Source organism: Notolepis coatsorum, assembly GCF_963971535.1.
Source record: "Notolepis coatsorum genome assembly, chromosome: 1".
Taxonomy (NCBI): Eukaryota; Metazoa; Chordata; class Actinopteri; order Aulopiformes; family Paralepididae; genus Notolepis; species Notolepis coatsorum.
The window spans coordinates 221,515,995-221,541,161 of NC_140165.1; the positions used below are offsets into that span (position 1 = coordinate 221,515,995).

At 43.1% G+C, this 25,167-nt stretch overlaps 1 protein-coding gene across 1 annotated transcript in view; it reads right to left on the reverse strand.

The window, feature by feature from the left end:
- Positions 1-25,167, reverse strand: part of veph1 (ventricular zone expressed PH domain-containing 1) — a gene marked incomplete at its 5' end in the record, with an annotated part of 371,113 nt that overhangs the window by 307,782 nt on the left and 38,164 nt on the right. The window contains 1 exon segment of the mRNA XM_084328762.1: positions 24,437-24,611. Within this exon segment, the coding sequence (XP_084184888.1) occupies positions 24,437-24,611 (175 nt within the window).

A 25,167-nucleotide genomic window follows, 5' to 3' on the forward strand; every position in this document is an offset into this window, starting at 1 on the left:
TTCGGGCGTCATAGCAGCATGGGGGAGGGGAGGTACATTCCAGGTATGGGCAATAGCGGAGGTACAGGTAATAGTAGAAAGACATAAATATAAACAATACAATTAAATCTGATATAATATAAAAATATGAGGAAAAATAAACAGTGTAAACAAAGATGCAGATGAGGGACTGTATGCCCTATTGGTTATATTATACATTACAATAACTATAGGTAATACAAATTTGTATTCTGAATATATACTATGAGTAAGAGTAAAAGTAAACAGTATACACAAAGTGCAGTATACACAAGGTACCCTAACTGCCACGATATATCATTATGTTGTAGTCCGTGCAGGCTATTCATGGCACATCCGCTCCTGGAGACCATTTCATTTCAAAGATGCTTCATGCAAAGACGCAGCGCTTCTCCCTATAAATCCCCCCTCTGTGAACAGAACGTAGCCGACAACAAATCCTGTAACCAAAACGGGTTCAGATGCGGACCACTGCAACACCGAAGGACACGGATAAGACGTGAAAACATTTATTCTGCTACCACTGCTAGTGCTCCTGATTACGAGAATAATTCCCTGTTCCACTCCAGCGAAACTGTTGACCCCACGCTTTCAATCCAGTGTAAACATATTCTCATATAATGTAAACCCCTGTATCGCTCTGTATCAACAGTGACTCAATGAGAACTGATCTCAATAGGCCCCCGTGAAATAATCCTCAGCCATGTCATGTCCGAAAAGCCAAGGGAGACTTTTCCTGCAATATTCTCTCCCCCTTTCGCTCTAATCCTCCATGCCCATCGTATACACACACACACACACACACACACACACACACACACACACACACACACACACACACACACACACACACACACACACACACACACACACACACACACACACACACACACACACACACACACACACACACACACACACACACACACACACACACACACACACACGATGTGGAAGAGGAGGAGGATTCTTTTTTTTTATCAATTTTTTTTATTATTACTTAACATGAAAACAAGACAACACAATACAATAACCATAATAACAATACACAGAACTTCACAGGGAGATAACAGAACAATAATAATAAAAGAAATAACAATTTATAAAAACAGAGTACAACATTTTAAATTTTAAAGGGGTACTATCTTACAATTGGCCTTTCCCAGTATTCAGTACCGTTTCCCGGCCGTGTGGCTCTATATCAATAAGACTTATGTCTCTATTGGCGCACTCTTCCAATTCCCCTCACAACCCTCACCCTCACCAATCTGAGTCATCTCAAAACGTGCATATCAGTGATGTCAGAGATTTCCAGCTGCATAACAATGTGGCAATTGTCACCAGGCCACACAGTGGTTGGAGCCCAGCCTCAAAACGGCTTAAGATCCTGAGGTAGAAAAACGCTGCCCCTGAGTACCCGACCAGAAATACAAAACAATGAACCTTTTCGAGAAAACAAAAACCTACAGAGTGTTCCATAGACTCACAGGAACCGTGCAAAAGTGCCCAAACAGTGAAGAAATAGGAAATAGCAAAATAGCTCCCCCCCAATAAAATTCCCCCAGTTAAAGTTAAGAAGGACAAGACAAAAGACAAGACAGACAAGACATTTCCTCCTCCCCCTCCCACGAGACCGCCGGACTCCCCCGAACAAGCACCTCAACCCCGCTCAGCCGCACACGGCGGTCCTGACCTTCTCAGCTGCTGCAAACCACAGGTCAATACCAGCCTGCCCCACCCCAATCACCCGCGCCGTGGATATCTCAAGATAAATCACATCCAACAGTGTTAGGGACCAGTTAATCACTGTGAGCTTCTCAGGCTCCTTCCATCTCAATGCTATTAGCTTCTTCGCTGCTGTGACGCCCGCTAGGACAACCCTTTTTAGTTGTACGGACGCGGGTAGTGTCGTTATATCGTTCAGGAGTAGCGTAACAGCTGTGAATGGGATAGTTAAGCCACACAAATCTGAAAGTTTGTCCGTTATTGACCTCCAGAAGCGGGCCACTGGTGGGCAATCCCAATACATATGCATATAAGTGCCAGCGGCCCTTTGAGAGCACAAAGTGCACCGAGAGTCGGTTACCAGTCCCATAGCAAATAGCTTCCTAGGTGTAAGATAGGTCCTATGAATATAATTAAAATTAATTTGCTGGTGATTGGGGTTGCGGGAAGACAATGCCACATTTGCCCAAACATCATCCCAGTCAAACTCGGGGTCCAACTCCGGGATATCCCCACGCCAGATTGTATCCAATGACACATTTTTATACGTGGATTGAATTAAGAGCGTATAAAAGTCTGAGACAATCCCTCTGGAGGTCGTCCTGTCCACTATGAGCCTGAGGAAGGGGTGTGGTTGCAAAGCTTGAGCCCACGGCACGCCATGCGCCCTCAGCGCTGACCTTAGTTGAAGGTAAAGAAAGAAGGACTCGCCGGGAAGATCATAAAATTCTCTTATGTCCTGAAACGCCCGAAGGCCGTTCTTATCATAAATATCCTCCAGAGTATGAACTCCCCTCCTTTGCCATTGAGGAATACTAAAGAGGAGGAGGATTCTAAGTGTCCACACCAATGTTTGTTTGAAACGGTCCAAATTCAGCTTCATTAACTCAATCAGCGCCAGAGGTAGCTGTTTATCGTGTGGTAAGAAGGCCTACCGCTTTAAAAAATAGGGATACATGGCAGTGTTTGCAGGGCTCAACCCATATTTGATATCATAGCTATGGATATAAAACTATTGCCCATTTGACATAGAGTATCTATCGTTAAATTTGTAAAAAAATAAAAATAAAATGCATCCATACATTCCCATTTTATACCGTGGTGAATATGAGTATAGTTTTAGAGTAATCCTGTCTAGTCCCAGAAAACGCCGCTATGCAGCGTTTAGTGCATTTCACAAAAAAACGTGCATGTATCAACAATCAATCTGAAATCAACGCTATATTATCGGTATTATGTTTCATCATGAATGCATGAAAGGGTGGGGGGGGGGTCGTTTTTCTATGCTTCGCTCATCACCAACGGAATACCTTACACACACACATTACACACATACGTTTGGATCGCGGGGAAGGGATTCTTCTATCAATGCAAGATTGATACCATATAGCCCTTACCTTGACTAGGATGTACTCCAAAAAGAATATTCCAATTATCTGATCGCCATTCCAAGTATTGATGTCGATCGTGTTGCCAACATAATCCACCAAAGAACATGAACCGGGAGTGCTTGATTCTCCTCAATCCATGCGTTATAAACGCTACTCCTGCCCGACAAGGAAAACCAGGCCCAGACTTTTTAGATCGACGCACAGACCAAGCCAGAAAGAGTTTAAAAGGATGTGCAATACCGGCCGCAAGGCGGCAGTATTGGACGTTTGCGATCTCAGACTCATTCCCAATGATAACACAGGCTCCCTCGATGGATTATGAATGGGAATATCGAGTAAAAGAAATAACGATAGAAAACCCGACTTTTCTCGGGTTTTGCACTCAAGCGATGGCGAGTTAACCCGACTTTATACGTGAGTGGCGTCCAATGAGTTAAATGTGTGACTTTTCGGGCCTTTTCCTGCTTTTGGTCTGATCGCTTTCACACCTCAGACCAACCACTCTGGGGTTCGCTTGGAAGCGGACCAACACCACCTCAAACAGGTGGACCAGGGTGTGGACCAGAGTTCGATTCCAGTGTTCACACCAACCCAAATTAACCGCACAAAGGGGCTAAACGCTCCAGGGTTCAATTCAACCGGACTAAACATGGCTGGTGTGAGAACTGGCCAATGGGAGAGATAATACCCAGGAGATAAACACCCTGAGAGAGCTGGCCAATGGGAGAGATATACCCAGGAGATAAACACCCTGAGAGAGCTGGCCAATGGGAGAGATATACCCAGGAGATAAACACCCTGAGGTGAGCTGGCCAATGGGAGTGTCAGGATTGGGGGTGGTGTAGGACACACACGCAGACACACACAAAAAGGGGAATCTTAAAGTTACCCCAGAGGGGAACCACTGGAATCGCTGAGCGATGAGAGAGGGTGGGGGAAAACACAAGAATAAAATAAATAAAAATAAAAGCTGTAGGAAACACAAAACACCAGTATAAAATAACTGGGGAAAAACCCAAAGTAACCACCACTGCCTAGCAGTAAAAAGAAGCATGAGCTTGGGACACTCCTCTACTATTGATGGAAAACATGAAATGGACAAGCATCTGAACACAGTCAACCAAGCCTACTTAACGGCACTGCACACCTGACACCAATCAGGTGGCAATCATGCCCACACACCTGCCATGCCGCATGGCAATTAACTGGTGTCCGGTGATTGACAGCTCACCAGAGAAAACCCAAAATACATCCAAAGCACACTAGAATAAATTAAAATAAAACCCACCTAAACCGTGATCCATCACAGGGAGAGATATACCCAGGAGATAAACATCCTGTAAGTGAGACTAGGCTAAATAAACTGCAGGCTAGTAGGTTAGTATCATAATAACAGAGTAACATTTGTTCAGTCACTGTAGTTTGTAAAGTACTTCTCTACCAGAAAAGATATCCCACCCCCCACCCAGGACCTAGCCACCACGCTGGGATGCACATCAAATCTCCCCAAATTCGACCCTATCCCAATGTCCTCCCTCTCCGAGCTGGCCTCCTCACTGACACCTGCGTCATCCCACCTGGACCCTGTCCCCGCCCACATATCCTCTCTATAATCAACAGCTCACTGGCTACTGCTACAGTTCCATCCACCTTTAAACATGCAGTAGTCCAGCCCCTCCTTAAAAAACCCAGCTTAGACCCCACCCTCCTCAGCAACTATAGACCAATATCCAAATTACCATTCCTGTCCAAACTACTGGAAAAAGCTGTCCTCACTCAATTGCTCCCCTACCTCCACCAAAACAACATTCTGGAGAAATTCCAGTCCGGTTTCCGGTCTGGTCCTCCTCGACCTAAGTGCAGCCTTCGACACGATCGACCACACCATCCTCATCAACCGCCTCCAGCAGGGGGTGGGCATCACAAACACAGCCCTGACTTGGTTCAGGTCCTACCTGGAAAACAGAACCTTCTCAGTGAACCTAACGAACTGCTCCTCCCAGAAAGCAAACCTCACCCACGGAGTCCCACAGGGTTCGATCCTGGCCCCCATTCTCTTCAACCTCTACATGCTCCCCCTCAGTCAGATCATCACTCGACACAACATCTCATTCCACTGCTATGCCGATGATACACAGATCTACCTAACACTCACCACAGATGACCCATCTGGATTAACCCGACTAAAAAACTGTCTGGGAGATAGCAAAGAGTGGATGTCACAAAACTTCATGCAGTTAAATGAGAGCAAAACTGAAATAATCCTGTTTGGCACACCCACCTCTGTCACACAGATCACCAACAACATGGGCACTCTGTCCACCTTGATAAAACCCCAGGTCAAAAACCTGCAGGTCTTTTTTGACTCTGAGCTGAAACTCGACAGACAAGTGCGAGCAGTGGCGATCAGTCCTGCTTCCTCCAGCTGTGCACCATCGCAAAAATAAAAACATTCCTCTCCCCCAGCGACCTTCAAAGGGTCATCCTCACTCTCATATTTTCAAGACTGGATTACGCCCTCTACTCTGGTGTCGCAGACAAATATATAAACCGCCTCCAACTCGTCCAGAACGCAGCCGCCAGACTCGTGACGGGCACCAAGATGAGGGACCACATCTCCCCAGTCCTTGTATCCCTACACTGGCTCCCGGTAAAACAACAAATACATTTCAAAATCCTCATGTTCACTTACAAAGCCATAAACGGTCTCGCCCAAGCCTACATAAAAGAACTCCTGGTCCAATCAACCAGCTCCAGATCCCTCCGTTCTAACAACCAAATCTGCCTAAAAATCCCCCACACAAGACTGGTGACAAAGGGAAACCGGGCTTTCGCAGTCGCAGCACCGACCCTCTGGAACAAGCTCCCACTCAACCTGAAATCTGCAAGCACTCTACGGACCTTTAAGGCCATGCTCAAAACCCACCATTTCGCCATAAACAATCCATACGATTTTTTTTTGTCTGTTCTTTATCTGCTTGGTTGGACTGCCTGTATTTTTTCTGTTTTTAGTATTGTTCCTGTCTTTTTTGTTTGTTTCTCTTTCGCTCCCGGGATGCGCCCCGGGCCGATGTAACTATTGGTTGAGGGGCGCAATATAAATAAATATCATATCATCATACCTCACTAGCTGCTTACTCCACAGCAGGGACTAGAGGGGTAGACAGTGTTTACATCACTGTGCATTTACCAATTTACATTTACATTTAACAATACTCAACATAATTTGAACATAACATTAGCCTCACAATATTAATACGCTATTGATTATTTTCTATTATTCAGTGGGACATTTTTGTAGCATTATGAAAAAATTGTTTTGTACAAGTTGTAAAGCGCTTTGGATAAAAGAGTTATATAAATGCAGTCCAGTATATTATTGAATTAAAGTTAGGGAATGAGAAATGAAAGGATTACAATGTTAGGGTGCTTTCACACCAGAGCTGTTTGGTCCGGACTATCGGACCAGAATTCGATAGGTGTGGTGTGAATGCGCAGTCGAACTCTGGTGCGGACCAAACACGCAAACTCTGGTCCGCCAAAAAACATAGGTCTCGGTTCGCTTCATCGGACCAAACGCGGACCAAATATAGGAAGTCACCTGATAAACTGTGCATCTTGGGTAGAAGGAAGAAAAAAACACAGCTGCGCGCGGCATTCACTGCAAAACAAGCACACTGTAAACATGTCTTGTGGACAGACTTGGGCGAATGATGAAGTGAAAGCCCTGATCGACATATGGGCAGAAGACCAAATAAAACAGCTGCTTGTGGGCACTCACAAAAACAACGAGGTGTATAAGTTGTTTAGCGAGAGGATGGCGGTAATGGGTTATAATCGAACGATGGATCAATGCCACGTCTCTTCTACTATCACGCTTCTTGCGGCTGTTTGTGTTTTCGCGGATTTCACTTCCTGAAGGGGAGGGATTTCCACTCTCCATTGTGTCCAATAGACGAGCGCCCTTTTCGACCGTGTGACATTGTTCAGAAAGTTTGGTGCGCTTGACAAATTGCAATGTGAATGCAGACTGTAGTGTAGTGTAGGACTACAACTCCCAATGTTATTGTGTCACGTGTCTTGCGTATGATTGGTTACTGTTCCGTTAACCAGAGGCGCCACGGAGCGCTCTGCGTCAGTGTGAGGCAGCCGCCAGAGGGACTGCCTGCGGTTCTACTGTTTACCTGTATTATACTAACTGTGAATAAAGCACAACTGAGCACTACCACGGTCTCTTCTATTAAGATACAACACAGACGAACCAAATGATGAATGCAACAATGTTGCAACTTCACCACCAGAACCGCACAGAGTCCACCAAAACTATATGTGAAAGCGCCCTTAGTCAGTCAGTCAGTCAGTCAGTCAGTCAGTCAGTCAGTCAGTCAGTCAGTCAGTCAGTCACTCACTCACTCACTCACTCACTCACTCACTCACATGTGGCCACTCTGCCCCTAGTGGCAGTGTTCAGAGAATCAGCCTTGATGCTTCTATGACACTGTGTCCTTGTTGCTTATGTGTGTAATGTGTACAGTATGTATGTAATCATGTGTATATTATATGCATATATCTGCTGTTTTGCACATAAATACCAAAATACCATGGTCAAAATACTAGAGTAATTCATAGAAACTTGGTGACAAATCTCTCAAGGTTGTAACATCATGTTTGATAGTTAATTAGTTATTAATGAAAAAAAGAAAGTCTCATAACTGCAGTGCACTAGAGTACTAGACACACACTGTAGGTTCACAATGTTACAGTTGCTTGTGCGTGTTTCATACAGCCATACAGTTAAACTCGAAAGGCATTATCTTGGAAGGGGTCATCATAAGCCAGGGAAGTTTAACTAATTAGCTTTAATATGTTTTGTTGACATACATTTTCTTAACATCTGAACATAATATCATATGGGCATGTGCATGTGTGTGTGTGCACGTGTATGTGTGTGTATAGGTGTGTGTGTGTGTTTGTCTTGGCTATGGATGCCTACCAGAGAGAGCTATATGTATATATGTTTCAAGTTTCAAGTTTCAAGTTTCTTTATACAGAAGTACAGAATACTTTTATACAAAATGCTTCTTTCTGTTACGCTCCAGAGACTGTGCTAGACAAAAGATAAGTATAAAATAAAATAAAATAGTATAGCATGTAAAAATAGAAGTAAAAATAGAAGTCACGTACGTAGACACAGTGTTCAGTATGTACAATGTTCGATGCAGAATAGAGTAACTGAGTTACCGTACAATATACAATATACTATGCAATATACTAATATACAATACTATACAGTGCAAAGCAGAAATGGGATGAGGTACAATTTACAGTAAGGTGTACTGAGGTATGGGTTGTAGTGCAAATCCTTTACCAATAAATATAAAGTGTGTCTAGGTGTTCTAAAGTGTGGAGAGTGGGTGCTGCAGTGTGTTGTTTGTTTAAAGTGAGTGTGTGCGTATGGATGTGTGTGTTGTGTGTGTTGTGTTGTGAGTGCATTTGATGGTTGTTGCATAGTGTTATTGTTCATTGAGCAACCTGATGGCCTGGGGATAGAAGCTTCTTCTGAGTCTTTCTGTGCTTGCCATGAGACTCCGGTATCGCTTGCATGTTATGTTTGAGTGTGTGTGTTCAACTATAGAGTATATTAGTCAACACTTTGCGTGTTAAGAATTATAACAGGTTCAGTGTTGTACTGTATATATATAGTATGTGTATTATCAACAAATGTAAACAGGAAACTGAACAATCTGCTTCATTCACTGCACCACCAACTTAATTTTGGAGATTGGTGTGAACCGAAAACGAATTCACTTGCATGTACTTTTGTACAAAGTACAAAAAATACAATAGTGAAAAACAGAGTGGGATAATCATGGGTCTGTAATTATGATGCTGCTGAGGTTTAGTTTTGTTTATTAACTTAAACAAATTTAAAAAAAATCATAAAACACAAAATTACATTCAACCAAACAAACCACATGAGACAAGAAAGCACACAAACACAAACACACTTTACTTGTATAGCACTTTTCATACAGAAATTGCAGTTCAAAGTGCTTCACAGCAGTAAAAAATACAGGCATAAACTAGCATAAAAAAGGTAGCAAGGTAAGGTAAACAGTTTTCACAGTTTTTCACATTAGGATCTAACGAATCCGCCAACCAATTTGTGTGTTCCGCCATCTAGCGACGCCCCCATTACTGCGGTTGGCAAGGAGATACTGAACGTATCCAACGCAAGCGAACTAGCAACTGTTCCTGGTCATTGTTGCTCAAAATGGTCAATTATTGCCGTGTTTTTGGCTGTACTAATCAGTCGGACCGGGAAAAGCATTTGGAGTACTTCAGATTGCCAAAAGCTATTACAAATCAGGGAGAAGAGTGCAAAAAAGGAGGCGAACACCCCTCTCCTCTCCTCTGTCCGCTCCCATCTGAACGAACTACCAAAGTACCGATCAGCATTTCGATCGAAACATTTGTACTAGTAGACTATTAGAAAAAAAAAATTATGTAAGATCAGTCGATCTAGTAACGTGATTGAATCGCCTACCTTGACTTTCACAATACACATGACATTTCATCGATGAGCTGATACTGTGCCTCGCTCACCCATCCACACACCAGGCAATAGGCAATAGGCATCCAAACATTTGTAAGATTTAAGGTCTTCATCTGTGTATGGGCTTGGTGACATTAGAGCAATTAACGTTAGATATTTTCACGATAACGCCAGTTGGTTTGCGACCACCGCAGAGCACTAACGTTAGCTAACTTAATGTTATACTATAACATGTTTCACCATGTTAGGCTAGGCAGCTGTATGCTAATGTTAGTCATTGTGGGATGAATAGAGATTGTCGACTTTTAAACAAAACCTACCGTGCTGTTTTTATTGAGAACAAAGTCCTTTTTGTTGGTATTCTAATCCAGTGGTTCCCAAAGTGGGGGTCGCGAGCCGTCGTGGGGGGGGGGGGGGGGGGGGGGGGGTCGCCAGATGATAAAAAAAATGTAAATAAAAAAAAGATTGTATGCAGTCAGACCACTGAACTTAGAAGCAGGCCAGGCCAATGTTTCTAGTTGCAGCGGCGCAATAGTTAGATAACCTAGGTGGGGAACAACCAGGAGATCACTGCAACTGACACAAGTTGGAGAACTATCTCTCTCTCTCTCTCTCTTGCTCTCACACACACACAAAGGGACCCTTACAAAAAACAAAAAATCCATCTAAATCAGTGTTGTTGCTAATCATTGACACATGCTAGCCTGTAATAATCCCACCCAGAAAAATCTACTTTGCATTTGATATATTGCAAATATATGCCATCACACACACTGGCATTTAACACTTTAATCGCCGGAAACGCTGTACCTCGTCATTCCCCGCCGTGCTCATTCTGCCGAAGACGCCGTAACACGTCTTTGATATCAATATTTCAAAAATCTGTGATCGAAATCATATTTCTCCCCCGGGGACCTGAGATATACTGCTGAGCTCCACTCAACTCTCTACTGGTTCAAGAGCGCCATCTGGTGGCTGATCGGCAGATCGCCCAACAGGAAGTCATGTGGATGAAGTGGTGCTCATCCATATTTCGTCCGGGCACTCGCTATCATTAGCAGGACTCCATCTTGACACAATGGATGTCGATCGGTTGCAAATAACTCGACAAACAACATGATTTTGACGTATATACTATTATACAACCTGGAAATGGATCGGGTATTTCTACATCCCATAATATGAATATCTCTGCTCCACGCTCATCGCCCAACAGCGCGAGGAAGATACGGTAAGATCCAGCATTATTTTCCAACGTGTTCTTTACTAACTGCTCTGATGATCATATCACCCACACTAGATGAATGATATAACGTTGCCCACGGAATTATAAACGACCCCCCGCCCATCCGGTCAACATTGAAAATGGGGGACCCTGATGTAAACAAGACGAAAGTCTTTCTCTGGTCTGCATCCCCTTAACAATTGTGTGTATTGAGCTGTACTGTATTGTACCCATTCTGCAATCTGTTAATAAAGTTTTCAATCAATCAATCAAACATCAGATCATACGTAGTAACTCCTAGAAGCACATCCAGTTGAAATTTTTTATCTCGCACAGATTCCTACCAAACTGTATTTGATCATCAATATAATGCATTTAGGGCTATAAATCAAGTTCTGGAGAAAGCTGCAGAAAACGATAAAAACATACTTATACTTTAGACCGTATTTTAGTATGAATATGTGAATGAAAAAGTATAACGTTGCTACACCCTGAACAATAGATATAGGACATTGAATGGGCCATAATAATGTCAATTTAGCAATACAATTTAAGAAGTTATAGCCCTGCAAAGAAGGGGAACTTCTCCATAGACAAATAGAGATGGCGAGGGATGGTAAATTATGAATTTAACCATGGCGATCAAAGTGTTAAGGGGTTAGAATTATAAAATTAATATGTGGTGTTATGATCGGGGCTGAAGTTGAATAAAAAATGTATGGACGAAAAAGTGGTAAATTATTTCAACATATAGTAATCTTTTTATGGCGTTTTTTGAAGAGGACAATTTAGTCCCTTATGGTGAGAGTGAGTATTTTTTTCAATCTGACATTACAAAAAAACTGAAAATCCAACAAAATTAGTGTTGTTGCTAATCATACATATGCTAGCCTGTTTTTTTTAACAATATGCCATCACAAACACTGGCATTTAAAGGGTACAAATAAAAAAAGTCCTGCACCAGAATGCAGGAAATTAAGTCTTTGTAACAAAACATTTCCTGGTGGGGGACCCCCAGACCCCCCGCTTAAAAAGTGGCCTGACTGGGGCTATATTTCGCACTATATTTCCTGGCCTGAATGATTTCCCCAGTCCGGCCCTGGTTAAAAGCCTCCAATGCTTATTAGTGTGTTTGAACGTTTGCATGTTTCAACCATACATTTCCATTTTTTTACCTCCTATAATAGTGGGGGTCGCAGCTCTCTGACACCGTTATTTCGGGGGTCGCGGCCTGAAAACGTTGGGAACCCCTGTTCTAATCCACTTCTGGCAAATATCTTGGTCCTCTGCACGGCCAGGGAATCTATGTAAACTGTATGGTCACAGGGGCAATCTTCATGAAGTTTAGAGAGCTGTCATTATTGTGTGGTTCATGTAGTCTAATAAGATCAATGAACTTTGATTCAGCCTTGTCGTTTAGGAGCCTCTTTTGAACTATGACTTATTTTTTCGTTTTATACAGTGATGGTCGGAGAGAGGTAATTCAGTTATTGAGAAATCTTTTATGCTTAGCCCAGTTGTTGTTATGACTAAGTCTAATGTATTTCCATGCGGTGAGTTGCATTTGTTATATGCTGTGTTAGATCAAAGCTATCCAGTAGATTTGTGAGCTCTATAGTTTTGGAGTCTGTTTTCTTATTAAAATTAATGTTCAAGTCTCTGTTTAGGATCACCTTATCGTATCTGGTAACACATAGTGAAATCAGTTCAGAGAACTCCTGTATAAATATTGGAATGTCTAGGCGGTTGTGGTTGATTCGGTTTTGAGTTCAATGGCAAGATATTCCATCGACTTGAACTCACCTAGTTCTGTGATTCTAAACAAGAGTTTTGAGGGGAAAATTGCAGCAACCCCTCCTCCTCTTCTGTTTTTTCTGGGCAGTTGATGAAAACTATAGTCTGGTGGGCAGGTATCATTAGAAGTTATTTTCTTTAATCAGATAATTTACTTAAAAAAAAATTATTGTTCAGTGATCTGACATTTAAGAGGTCTAATTTTATTTGTTGGACTTCTACATCATGAGAGGAGATCTGCTATGGCTGGACCTTGATAACTTTGAGGTTAACAGCACGTGTAGGCATATTAGATGGTGTGTTTATAGCTACCATGCCATTGGCTGGTTAAGATTACACACACACACACACACACACACACACACACACACACACACACACACACACACACACACACACACACACACACACACACACACACACACACTTAGTACAATACGTACACACATACACATACTGTACACATACACATACAACAAATACAATTAAATACATTATTTAACACTTTGGACGCCAACAACGGATTAACACGTTATTGCCCGCCATGCGTTGTGCGCCAACAACGAAGGAACACATTTTTGGGATCAATATTTCATTTTTTTCGCCATGGCATTCATAATTCATCCAGCCTCCCTCCGGGACGCAGCTGGACCATGTTCTGATATTGCAACGCCTCAATACCGCTGCCTGGTGGATGTCGGGCGAGTTACACTCCAAGCCAAACCGGAAGTGGCACTCCGGCAGTAATATCTTGTAGCGTGGATCTAGATACACACTCGAGTGCATTGGGATTGCTTTCGAAACGCAATAATCAATAAGATTTCGCCGTTTATTACGTCATACACACAGATCGACGTCAAATAATTGGAATATTTTTCCTCCAGTCTCATCGGCGAATGGTAAGAGGAAACTAACGTTATTTTCAGCCCGATTGTTTATTCATTTTACGGCAATCCATCTGCTCAACGTATCAACCCATAGTAAAAAAAGACGCTACTGACGATCAAGGAATTATAAACAACCCCCCCCCCCCCTTTCCTTCACGCATGATGAAGCATAATGTATACCAGTCATATACATTTGAATTTTTTTATATAGCGTGTATAGGAAAGAAACGCCAATCGATAATCTATCATATGCGTCAGGGCCTATAGATCGCGTTTTAGGAATTAATGCAGAAAACCTTAAAAACATACTTATATTCACGACGGTATTAACACAACAATGTATGAATGAAAAAATATGACGTTCCCACATCCGGAACGATAGATACCCGATGTTGAATGGGCCATAGTAATGTCGATATACCTATAATATTTAAAAAGTTATAGCCCTGCAAAGAAGGTAAACATCTCCATAGGGTTACAGCACTGGCAGACTGGGCCCAAGGATGGGTACAATACACGGCGGACAATGTGTTAAAACTCAAGACCCTTACAAAAAATGCCTATGGCAGGTTGATGGCAATTTCAGTTCCACCACCAGCCAGTCTGCACATAATAATAATAATAATAATAATAATAATAATAATAATAATAATAATAATAATAATAATAATAATAATAATAATAATAATAATAATAATAATAATAATAATAATAATAATAATAATAATAATAATAATAATAATAATAATAATAATAATAGATTGAATTTGTAATGTAAAAAAACGTTTTTTTTTTGTTTTTTGTTTTTTTATCTTACCCTGAGAGTCCACATTACAGTTCTACTTTTGTTTTGATGTGAAAAGTGATGCTGCACTTAGCACTGACTGAGAAAGTACACATACAGTTCTACTTTTGTTTTGATGTGAAAATGATGCTGCACTTAGCACTGACTGCACTTAGCACTGACTGCACTTAGCACTGTCTGAGAAAGTACACATTACAGTTCTACTTTTGTTTTGATGTGAAAAGTGATGCTGCACTTAGCACTGACTGAGAAAGTACACATTACAGTTCTACTTTATAAAATGCTAATTGTAAATATGTTTGTCAATGTTAATAATATGAGAAAGACCACATTACAGTTCTACTTTTGTTTTGATGTGAAAAGTGATGCTGCATAAGATGACTGCACTTAGCACTGACTGAGAAAGTACATAATAGTTCTACTTTGACGTTTTAATGTTGGACCAAAGCATTGCATGTAATTAGAATACAGGCAAATAAAAGTAATTTAGTTTAAAGTACAATCTTGGCTGTCTTTTTCTCTCAACGCTTCAATAGGTAGATCTTGCCTTCACCAAAAAAAAAAAGTGATCTTGGGCTTAAAAAGGTTGGTGACCACTGTCCTAAATCATCCTCTGCCAGCGCTATTTGTCTATGGAGATCACCTTCTTTGCAGGGCTATAACTTTTTTAATTGTATTGCTAAATTGACATTACTATGGCCCATTCAACATCAATTATCTATCGTTCAGGATGTAGGAACGTTTTACTTTTTCATTCACACATTCATACTAAAATATGTCTAGAGTATAAATATGTTTTTATCGTTTTCTGCAGTATTTCATAGAACGTGAGATATAGGCATAAATGCATATAGTAGATCAGGGTTTCCCAAACTTTTCAGGCCGCGACCCAAAAATAACGGGGTCAGAGAGCCGTGACCCCCACTATTATAGGAGGTAAAACATTTTTTTTTTTTTTTTTTTTAATAAATGGAAATGTATGGTTGAAACATGCACACGTTCAAACGCACACACACTAATAAGCATTGGAGGCTTTTAACCAGGGCCGGACTGGGGAAATCATTCAGGCCAGGAAATATAGTGCAAAATATAGCCCCAGTCAGGCCACTTTTTAAGCAGGGGGTCTGGGGGTCCCCCACCAGGACATTTCTTGTTACAAAGACTTCATTTCCTGCATTCTGGTGCAGGATTTTTTTTATTTGTACCCTTTAAATGCCAGTGTTTGTGATGGCATCACAAATTATTGTTAAAAAACAGGCTAGCATATGTATGATTAGCAACAACACTGATTTTGATGGATTTTCTGTTTTTTTGTAATGTCAGATTGAAAATAATACAATCTTTTATTCAACTTCAGCCCTGATCATAACACCACATATTAATTTTATAATTCTAACCCTTTAAATACCAGTGTGTGTGATGGCATATATTTGCAATATATCAAATGCAAAGTAGATTTTTCTGGGGGGGATTATTACAGGCTAGCATGTGTCAATGATTAGCAACAACAGTTTTTTGTAAGGGTCCCGCCTCCACCAATCACATACGGTTCCTTTTGTGTGTGTGTGTGTGAGAGCAAGAGAGAGAGAGAGAGAGAGAGAGAGAGAGAGAGAGAGAGAGAGAGAGAGAGAGAGAGAGATAGTTCTCCAACTTGTGTGAGTTGCAGTGATCTCCTGGTTGTTCCCCACCTAGGTTATCTAACTATTGCGCTGCTGCATTTTGGAAATCATCTGGCGACCCACCCGCGGCGGCTCGCGACCCACCTTTGGGTCGCGACCCCGACTTTGGGAACCACTGTATTAGATGATCAAATGCAGTTTGATACCGATCAACGTTATATTACAAATTTCAACTGTACATGGTCCTAAACGTCATGACTGGTCATCTGCGGGTGAACGGAGGGGGGGGGGGGTCGTTTATAATTCAATGACCGACGTTAAATGATTCATGTAGTATGGGTGATATATTGATCAGAGCAGTTTGTATCAAAAATGGTAAAGAAAAACGGTGAAACTCACCCCAGTCTCCTCGTAGCGTTGGGCGATCAGACTGGAGCAAAAAGATCGCTATTATGGGATGTTGATCGATGCGATCCATTTCCGGTTTGTATATTACTAATACACGTCCAAATCATGTTGATTATTGAGTTATGGCAAAGATTCATATCGACGGTGTCTGTATTGAGCCCCGGGACGATAAGCGAGTTAGCCGGACGAAAATAGGGGACGGACCGAGCACTTCCAGGCACTTCCGGTTTGGCAACTCGTCGATCGGCCACGGGGTGGCGGTATTGAAGCGTTGCAGAGTTGTGATGGCCCAGACAGCATCACCCAAGACTCCGTGGGTGAAATATGAATACCATGACGAAAATATGAAATATTGATCTCAAAAACGCCTTACGGAGTTATTGGCAGACAATGCATGGCGGAGCAACCCGCCTTAACACGTGAATGGCGGAGAATGGGATTAAAAACATAGTATAAACAGACATTTTTTAAAACAACAGCACAAGAAAATAAAAATAAAAAGCTAACAGTCAAAGGCCTTTTTGAACAGATTTCAGGCCTGCTTTAAAAGAGTCCAGGCTGGATGGGGAGGCTGTTCCACAGGCGTGGTGCAGCAGTGCAGAAGGCTCGGTCACCCATGGTGCAGAGCCGGGTATTGGGGACCTGAAGGAGCAGGCTACCTACAGATCTGAGGGTGCGGGTGGAGGATTGTGGAGTGATGAGTTCCTGAAGGTAGATGTTGTAATCACAGCAGGGGCCTTCCTCATTCCTCCTCATCATCCCTTCACATCCTCCACACACCTTCTTCACTCCTCCTTATCCTCTCCCACACCCTCGCACGCCGCCAGCTCTCCACTCAACACAGCTGTCATCCATACCCTCATCAACACAGCTGTCACTCATCCACTCATCAGCCAGAAGGTACTTCAGCTACCGGATCCTGTCTCCTCGTTGTGGGAGTGTTAAACTACCTTCCAAGTAAGAAGACTGAACCTAAGCCTTGCTGTACTCGTTGATATTTCCTGATCTAACCTTTGTTCTCCATGTGCCCAGGACCTCCGCTCCAGTCTCCCTCCTACCCGGACATCCCGGACATGTTCTGGATGTATTGCAGCTTTTGGATGCTCTTGCCAGGAATCCCGATGAAGAGTCCGTTACAGTAGTCCAGTCTTGAGGAGATAAAGGCATGGACAAGCTTCTCTTCTCTACAAATTTCACTCAATCAATCAAACTGCGGATGACATACTCTACTACTGTAATCCAAACCATGACACCGATGGCACTAACGTGGTAACTCCATCACAGCACCACAAGACCAACAAGAGATGGGGACACCATGATCCTCCATCAGGAAGGTCACAACATTCCTCTGCAAGAGTTACAGGTGGATCATTCTTTCACTCATTCTTACAGGTTTGTAAGAACAATCTTGAAGGCAACAAAGTATACTGACTGCATAAACAGACCTCAGCCACATTCAATTTAAGTACACTACACACTAGTGTTGTCAAAAATATCGAAGTATCGATACATATCGATACTGAATATTTAAAACGGCTTCGATACTCATTTCCCGAAGTACCGATACTTTCTGCAGTATCGGTACCAGCTGGCGAGTGTTCTACAGCAAGTTGTTGACGCGCTCTTCAGAGCACGCTTGCCCCTCCGGCTGCTCCAGCCCTCCCCTCACAGTCGCCGTCTTCAGTTTGTAAACAGAGCAGTGCAGTGGATCTCCATAAAGAAATAAAAGAGGTTCGTGACAGCTGCTCTTTCAACGTCACTGTGACTGAAGCATTAAACCACTAACTCTAGTTTAATACATGATACGTTGTCTACTGATGGCGCATAATATCAACAGCTGATTCGTTGTACGTTACAGCTATTAGCTAACGTTAGATAGCTACTGCTAGTCGTTCCTCTGTTAGCTTATGCTAGCTAGCCGGCTACCTTTATAATTACTGCATGGAAACGGAGTAACATTACGTTTAAACATTATGTCGAGGTCATACAATACTACACTCGACATGAGGTTAACGTTACCAGCCCCGGAGAAATCTCTCATACTACTCATTCATACTACACTAGTACACGTATGAACTGTTTAATTAGCAGCAATCTTGTTGAAAATGTAACGTTAATAAATGCTCCGAGCATAGCTCCGGAGAAATCTCCGGAGATCTCGATCTCTCTCTCTCTCTCTCTCTCTCTCCTCGACATGAGGTTAACGTTACCAGCCCCGGAGAAATCTCTCTCTCTCTCTGATCTAAAGATAAACAAAGGGTTTTTAAAAGTGTATTTATCTTCTCGTATAGTACCAGAGAGAAGCTGAGGAGAATCAACCAGCAACAAAAGCAAAATTTGTTAAAAAAAAAAAAAAAAAAGAAAATTATAATACATTTTTTTTTTATTATAATTTTTTTTGTATCAAAAGTATCGAAAGTATCGATACTTTTCAAGGTATCGTATCGAAGTCGAAATTCCAGTATCGTGACAACACTACTACACACACACACTACTGTATACACACTGCACACTTCAAGCAGCTGCTTCTAGAGAAAAGAAAACCTTTGTTCATCCTGATCCAACCTGACATTTCCCTGCCTGCCATAGTGACATCAACTATCAATTTAGACAGAAATATGCACTCTCAAGAAACAACACATGTCAACAAGAATCAAGGAATTATCATTCTATAATACCTACATAATCCCATAATTTTACTCTATGGTATGGAATGTATAAGATGGACAACGCCACTGATTACTCTATAGTATGGAATGTATCACATGGACAACACCACTTATTAGCGACCTATGACCTATGATGAACCCTGAGAAAAGAAACACCAGAGGTCTATCTAAGGTGCGTTTTGGAAGGCCTGGTTGAGGGTAGACGAGGAGAGCTCTTTCACGTGTAGATGTACAGTCTGCATCTTTGCAGTAAAGCAAAACATCTCTCAATACACAATGAATTATTGGGTAAAGATATTTGTGGGGTTTAGAGCCTAGGAAATTATGGTTTGGATTATATTACAATTATTTCCGTACTGAGCTTGAAGTTTAGAAATTCATTCAAACCAATTATCTGTAGAGAAAAATCTAAAAGATTACACATTGGGTTTATGTAACTGTGTTAGCCTGCTGCCCAGCAGGCAGAACACATGGTGATGTTTACATACAGTATGACAAGCTGACGGACAGGACAGTGCCACAGCTGCAGAACACATGGTGATGTTTACATACAGTATGACAAGCTGACGGACAGGACAGTGCCACAGCTGTAGAACACATGGTGATGTTAACATACAGTATGACAAGCTGACGGACAGGACAGTGCCACAGCTGCAGCATATGTGATAGAGTCCCAACTTCTCCAGTCATGCCAGCATTCATCAGAGGAGCTTCCATCTATTATCTTGAGTCTTGCGGGGGTGATGTTTAAAACTGTCCATTGCATGACTCTGAATCTAACTGAATTAGCTGTTGTTATTGAACCTCTCCATATATTGTGCCGTTCTGCAGGAGTGAGTGACAGGCCTAGATTCTTCTCCAATCTGAACTTGTCTGAACTGAACTCAGAGGGCGGGATCCACTAAGAATGGATTGTGTGGTGGTAATTGCACCCTTAACTGGACTGGGTTTGCACACGTTATCTGCTCCGTCTTTGCGAGCTATCCACTAAGGACATTGCGCAAATGAGATACCAGCGCAGCCCATTATGTGTGTTTTTCCCTGATCTGCTCCAGCACAGTTGGCTTGCGGAGCAGTCTGCACCTGACAGCGCTGAGAGAGGCAGAGAGAGAGAGCTCAGAGGACGTTCACTTGTTTATACAAACTGAATAAACACCATAATACTGTTGATTCAAATGTGAATTGTATAGAAACAACTCACCAAAATGTATTATTGCACAACTGATATGGCAAAAGAAATCCACCATCAACCCCCCACCCCACCCCCTCCCTTGCCATATCTTGGCTTTTACTGAAATTATGCCACTGCAGTCTGTAACGTCCCCCCCCCCCCGGTACTGCTCCACAACCCCCATCTGTCCATGGACATTTCCCACGCCTGAACTACGTCTCTCAACCACCAGGTGGCCTAGTTCAGTGTATTCATCTTTGTTGTCTTGTATTTATAAATGTCCTGTCTGTCATCACTAATCTGTTGTGTGTTCATCTGTTGTCGGTGCTGTGCGCCATTGTCTAATTTAGTTTTGTCTCCCTTGTGTTGTATTTATGTGCTGTTGGTCTTGTCATGTTCTGTATATTAACCCTGTTATGTTTTCTGTTTAGTCCTTACCCCAGCTGTGTCTCATTTACTCAATCATCCTCATGTCTCTAATTAGTCTGTGTACTTAAGTGTTGTCGGCCCAGCAGTCTTTGCTGGGTCATTACTTTTGTTTCCTGTTCACCGTCGTGAGTACTCTGTAGGTTGTGATTAACTCGTTTTTGAGACCACGGTCTCTCTTTTCTTTTCCTATTTCAAAGTGTTTCTTTTCATGTTATGCTCCGTGTGTCACAATAAAGTGCACGTTATTGTGAAAGAGCAACCACGCATTCCGCCTCCTGTCAATCCTCTCTCCGTGTCTCTGCTGCAATTGGGTTCTACATACCACCATTAAGGCTGGGCGATATGGCCTCTAAATGATCACGATATGTTTTTGCTCCATCATGATACACGATATATATTGCGATGTTTTGATATTTCCTCTAAAGCACTTAAAAATGCTTGATTTAACCCTTTGATGGATACAGTCACGCCAATATGATGATTATATAAACCTCTGTTGTCAAGCCTCGTCAATATAACCCCCCCACCCCCCCTTTTCTCACTAATGGAACTGGTGGCGTGGATCACTCCCCTGTGAGCGTTTCCAGGGTTAGCGGCTAACGTTAGTTAGCTTAGCTTAGTTAACGGCTAACTTAGTTACCACCTCTAGGCGTGTATGTGCGTGTACGTGACGTAAATTGGGCGAGTGTGTGTGTCTGTGTGAGGGAGAGAGGAAAGTGCTGCGCTAAAGTAAGTCTCATCTCAGCCGCGGCGGCTTAGAAACGGACGTGAGGTTTTGTGCAAAACATCACGATGTCCACGATATGTTTAAAAAGTGTATCGTTAATGAATTGTACCCAATATTTATTTAATATCGTCATATTGCCCACCCCTAACCACCATGCCAACTAAACGTTCCACTCGTAACAGCAGTCAATCATAATAATAATAATAATAATCTTTATTTATATAGCACCTTTCATACAAGGATTGCAGTTCAAAGTGCTTTATATAATGAAGAAATAATCAAACAAGCAAGAGAAATGCATAACACAAATAAAAGTTGCAGCATGATGCAAAATGTTAATCTTGTTTAAAAATCAATCAATAAGGCCGACAACATTGGGAAAGCCGACAACGTCCTCACTAACACCCGGTCCCGCGAACACATCACTCCTGTCCTCCACTGGCTCCCGATCAAGGAACGCATTAGCTTCAAAACACTACTCCTCACCTTCAAAGCCCTCCATAGCCTGCCCCCCCCCCCCCCCCCCCCCCCCACCTGACTGACCTCCTTCTCCCCTACCGCCCCACCCATTCCCTCCGGTCCTCTTCCACTCTTTCCCTCACTGTCCTGTCATCTAAACTCAAACGTTTTGGTGACTGGGCATTCTCACGAGCTGCACCCCGACTCTGGAACTCCCTCCCTCAGACCATCAGAGACTCTCCCTCACTCTCCACCTTCAAATCCAGACTCAAAACCTGCCTGTTCTCCCAAGCATTCAACCTTCCTTACCCATAACCACCCTCCTCCAACTCGCCACCATTTCCCGCTGCCCCACGTTCTCTCCTCCCCTGCCCCCCCCCCCCCCCCCCCCACCCCCCTTGGTTTTCCCTTACTCTCCTCCCGACTGTCTCCCCTACTCACTCCCCTATTCGTGGTTTTATGTTCCTGTGTATGCTTATTTTCCTCGTTTCCCTGTGGTTCTATGTTTCTTTGTTTTCTTTGTTTATTTTTTGCCTATTGTCAGCGACTTTGGGTCTTTGAAAAGCGCTATACAAAATAAATGAATTATTATTATTATTATTAAATAACAATATTTAAATAATAAATAAGATTGCATGGGATCTCTGGGTGGCTGGCTCAATATCATCCTTGATTTCATCCAGTAGATAAAGGATTGCTTGAGCTTGCAACCTGTGTCTCCGGATGATTTCGGTCTCAATTCAATAAATATCTAAATATTCTTTCACGGGCACGCCTGGCATTACGATGCCTGCGTCTGGCAACAATTACTGCTGCCATGATCACCTGTGACGCTGGCATGATGCCCCTTTATAGCTCTTAGGGCTTTGCGCTTAGTTACCACCTTGTCTGTGAAGACGGTAGGTGCGTAGCGTTAACTGCTCGGTGCAATTGCCGCCAGGCTTTGTGGATTGGGAGCATTTTTTTTGATGAGGCTCATTTGCATAGAAAGGGGACATGTTCCGCCCATATTACCTCATTTAAATGCGCGATAATTGCACCAGACTTTGTGTAGGAAAAAGCCATGCAAACCCTTTGTGGATCCCGCCCAGAGTCTTTTACTGTGAGTTTTTTTTTTTTTTTTTATCCACTTTTTCTCCTTATTTTCTATTTTTCTCCCATCCCAATTTCGCCTCGCCAATTCTCCCTTCAATTCTCCCCTCCCCTGTCTCGAACGTTGCTAGACTATGCCTCCCACAGGTCGGCAGCAGTAAGGACCAAGCCTTGCATCACGTGTCCCCTCCGGTACACGAGGAGGCAGCCGTCGCATCTTTTCACCTGTACAGCGCGATCTCTCAGTGGCGAGGAGTAACACGTGGGAGGCTCACGCTGCCCCCGATACTTCCTGATTCTGCTGTACAGGCGCACCAACCGACCTGTAGGAGTCGCTGTCCACAACGTCCAATCCCCACCCACCGGCTTTCACACCCCTAACACTGCCAATTGTGTTAGTATGAACGACCAGCCAAGCTGGCTCGAACCCAGCATATCCTGCGAGCGCCTTGCCCACTGCGCCACTTAGCCGCCTTTTACTGTGAGGTTTTAACATTGAAGTGAACGGGTAATTCCACACACTGGGGCCCTTCGTTGAGATCGAACTTGACCAGCATGATGGCGAAGTGGGTGAGGAAGGCAAATGTCGTCCCTTTTGGTGCTGATTAGATCGTGGGCTGACAGTATCTTTATACATGAAAATCTCAATACATAAATATACATATAATTACGGAAACACTGGACAAGACCCAAAAGGTGTGCGTGTGTGTGTGTGTGTGTGTGTGTGTGTGTGTGTGTGTGTGTGTGTGTGTGTGTGTGTGTGTGTGTGTGTGTGTGTGTGTGTGTGTGTGTGTGTGTGTGTGTGTGTGTGTGTGTGTGTGCCTTCCACATCCGCTGCCTACAGAGGATCCTCGGTCTGACCTGGGAAGATGGAGTCCCCCACACAGACATCCTCAACAACACCAACTCAATCTGTATGGCCGCAGCTGTTGCCAAAAAACGTCTTCGTTGGATAGGGCACACCATTCGTATGCCTGACCACCGCCTGCCCCACCAAGTCCTCTATGGCCAAATGAGAGGAGCAAAGCGGGCTGCTGGAGGCCAAAAGATATGCTTTAAGGACTACACCAGGGACTAGACTTCCTTAAGTGAGCAAACATCAACACCACCCAGCTTGAAACTCTGGCACTCGACAGATCAGCCTGGCAAGTCACTTGTGCCACTGCAGTTTCCCAAATACACCAAACCAACCAAGACCGAAGATCTGAGAGGCGCACTCAACGACATCAGCGGGCGGCTGGCATCCCCCAGGTATCTGGCTTCCCTTGCGCCACCTGTGGACAGGTGTGTGGCTCAAGGATCTGACTCAATGCCCACGAGAAGTGGCACCAGCGGCAGCGGCGCTGAACCCCCCCCCCATCCGAGTGTGTGTGTGTGTGTGTGTGTGTGTGTGTGTGTGTGTGTGTGTGTGTGTGTGTGTGTGTGTGTGTGTGTGTGTGTGTGTGTGTGTGTGTTCTCTACCTCCCAGCACGCTGTGTGTCATGGCATCGGTGTGCTCGGCCAGCAGGTCGGCTTTAGCGATGGCGGCCAGGGAGAGATAACTGGACATGTTCCTGCTCAGCTCCCGGTTCCCTCGCTGGAGGAACCGCACTGCCACGGGCACCGCCAAGGCCATGACCGGAGGACGGCTGTAGTTCTGGAGAGAGAGACAAAGAGAGAGAGCAAAAGAGAGAGAGGGAAAGAGAGAGACAAAGGGAGAGAGAGAGAGAAAGAGAGGGAAAGAGAGAGGGTCATATTGTCTTATATCCTGTTCACACGGACTACCTTCACATATGTACTGCACACCTGAGTATAATCCTCTCCAATTATGCATGATATAAGCCCGATCGGCCTGGTACCGGTACAAGGTTTATTTCATGTCACAAATAGATCAATACAGTCCATATTAAGTGATGTTGCGTTTCTTTTTCAAATGTAGCCAAGAGTAAAGACCCTAACCCTATCGAACCAGCAGTCAAAGTGTATATTTTCAGCACTACGTTTGTTTACCAATGATTTTAAGTGTTATTAGCAAAATATGAGCCTATAAAAATGGCTGTGCATTGCACATTTCATAAAACTACAATACCCAGCTCACACCAGCCACAGTCAAAGCTGTGTTTGTGTTAAATCTGCATGACAAATAAAGACTTCTTCTTCTTCTATTAAACTGTCAATGGGGAAGATGAATTGAGTGCACGTGAAGTAGACAA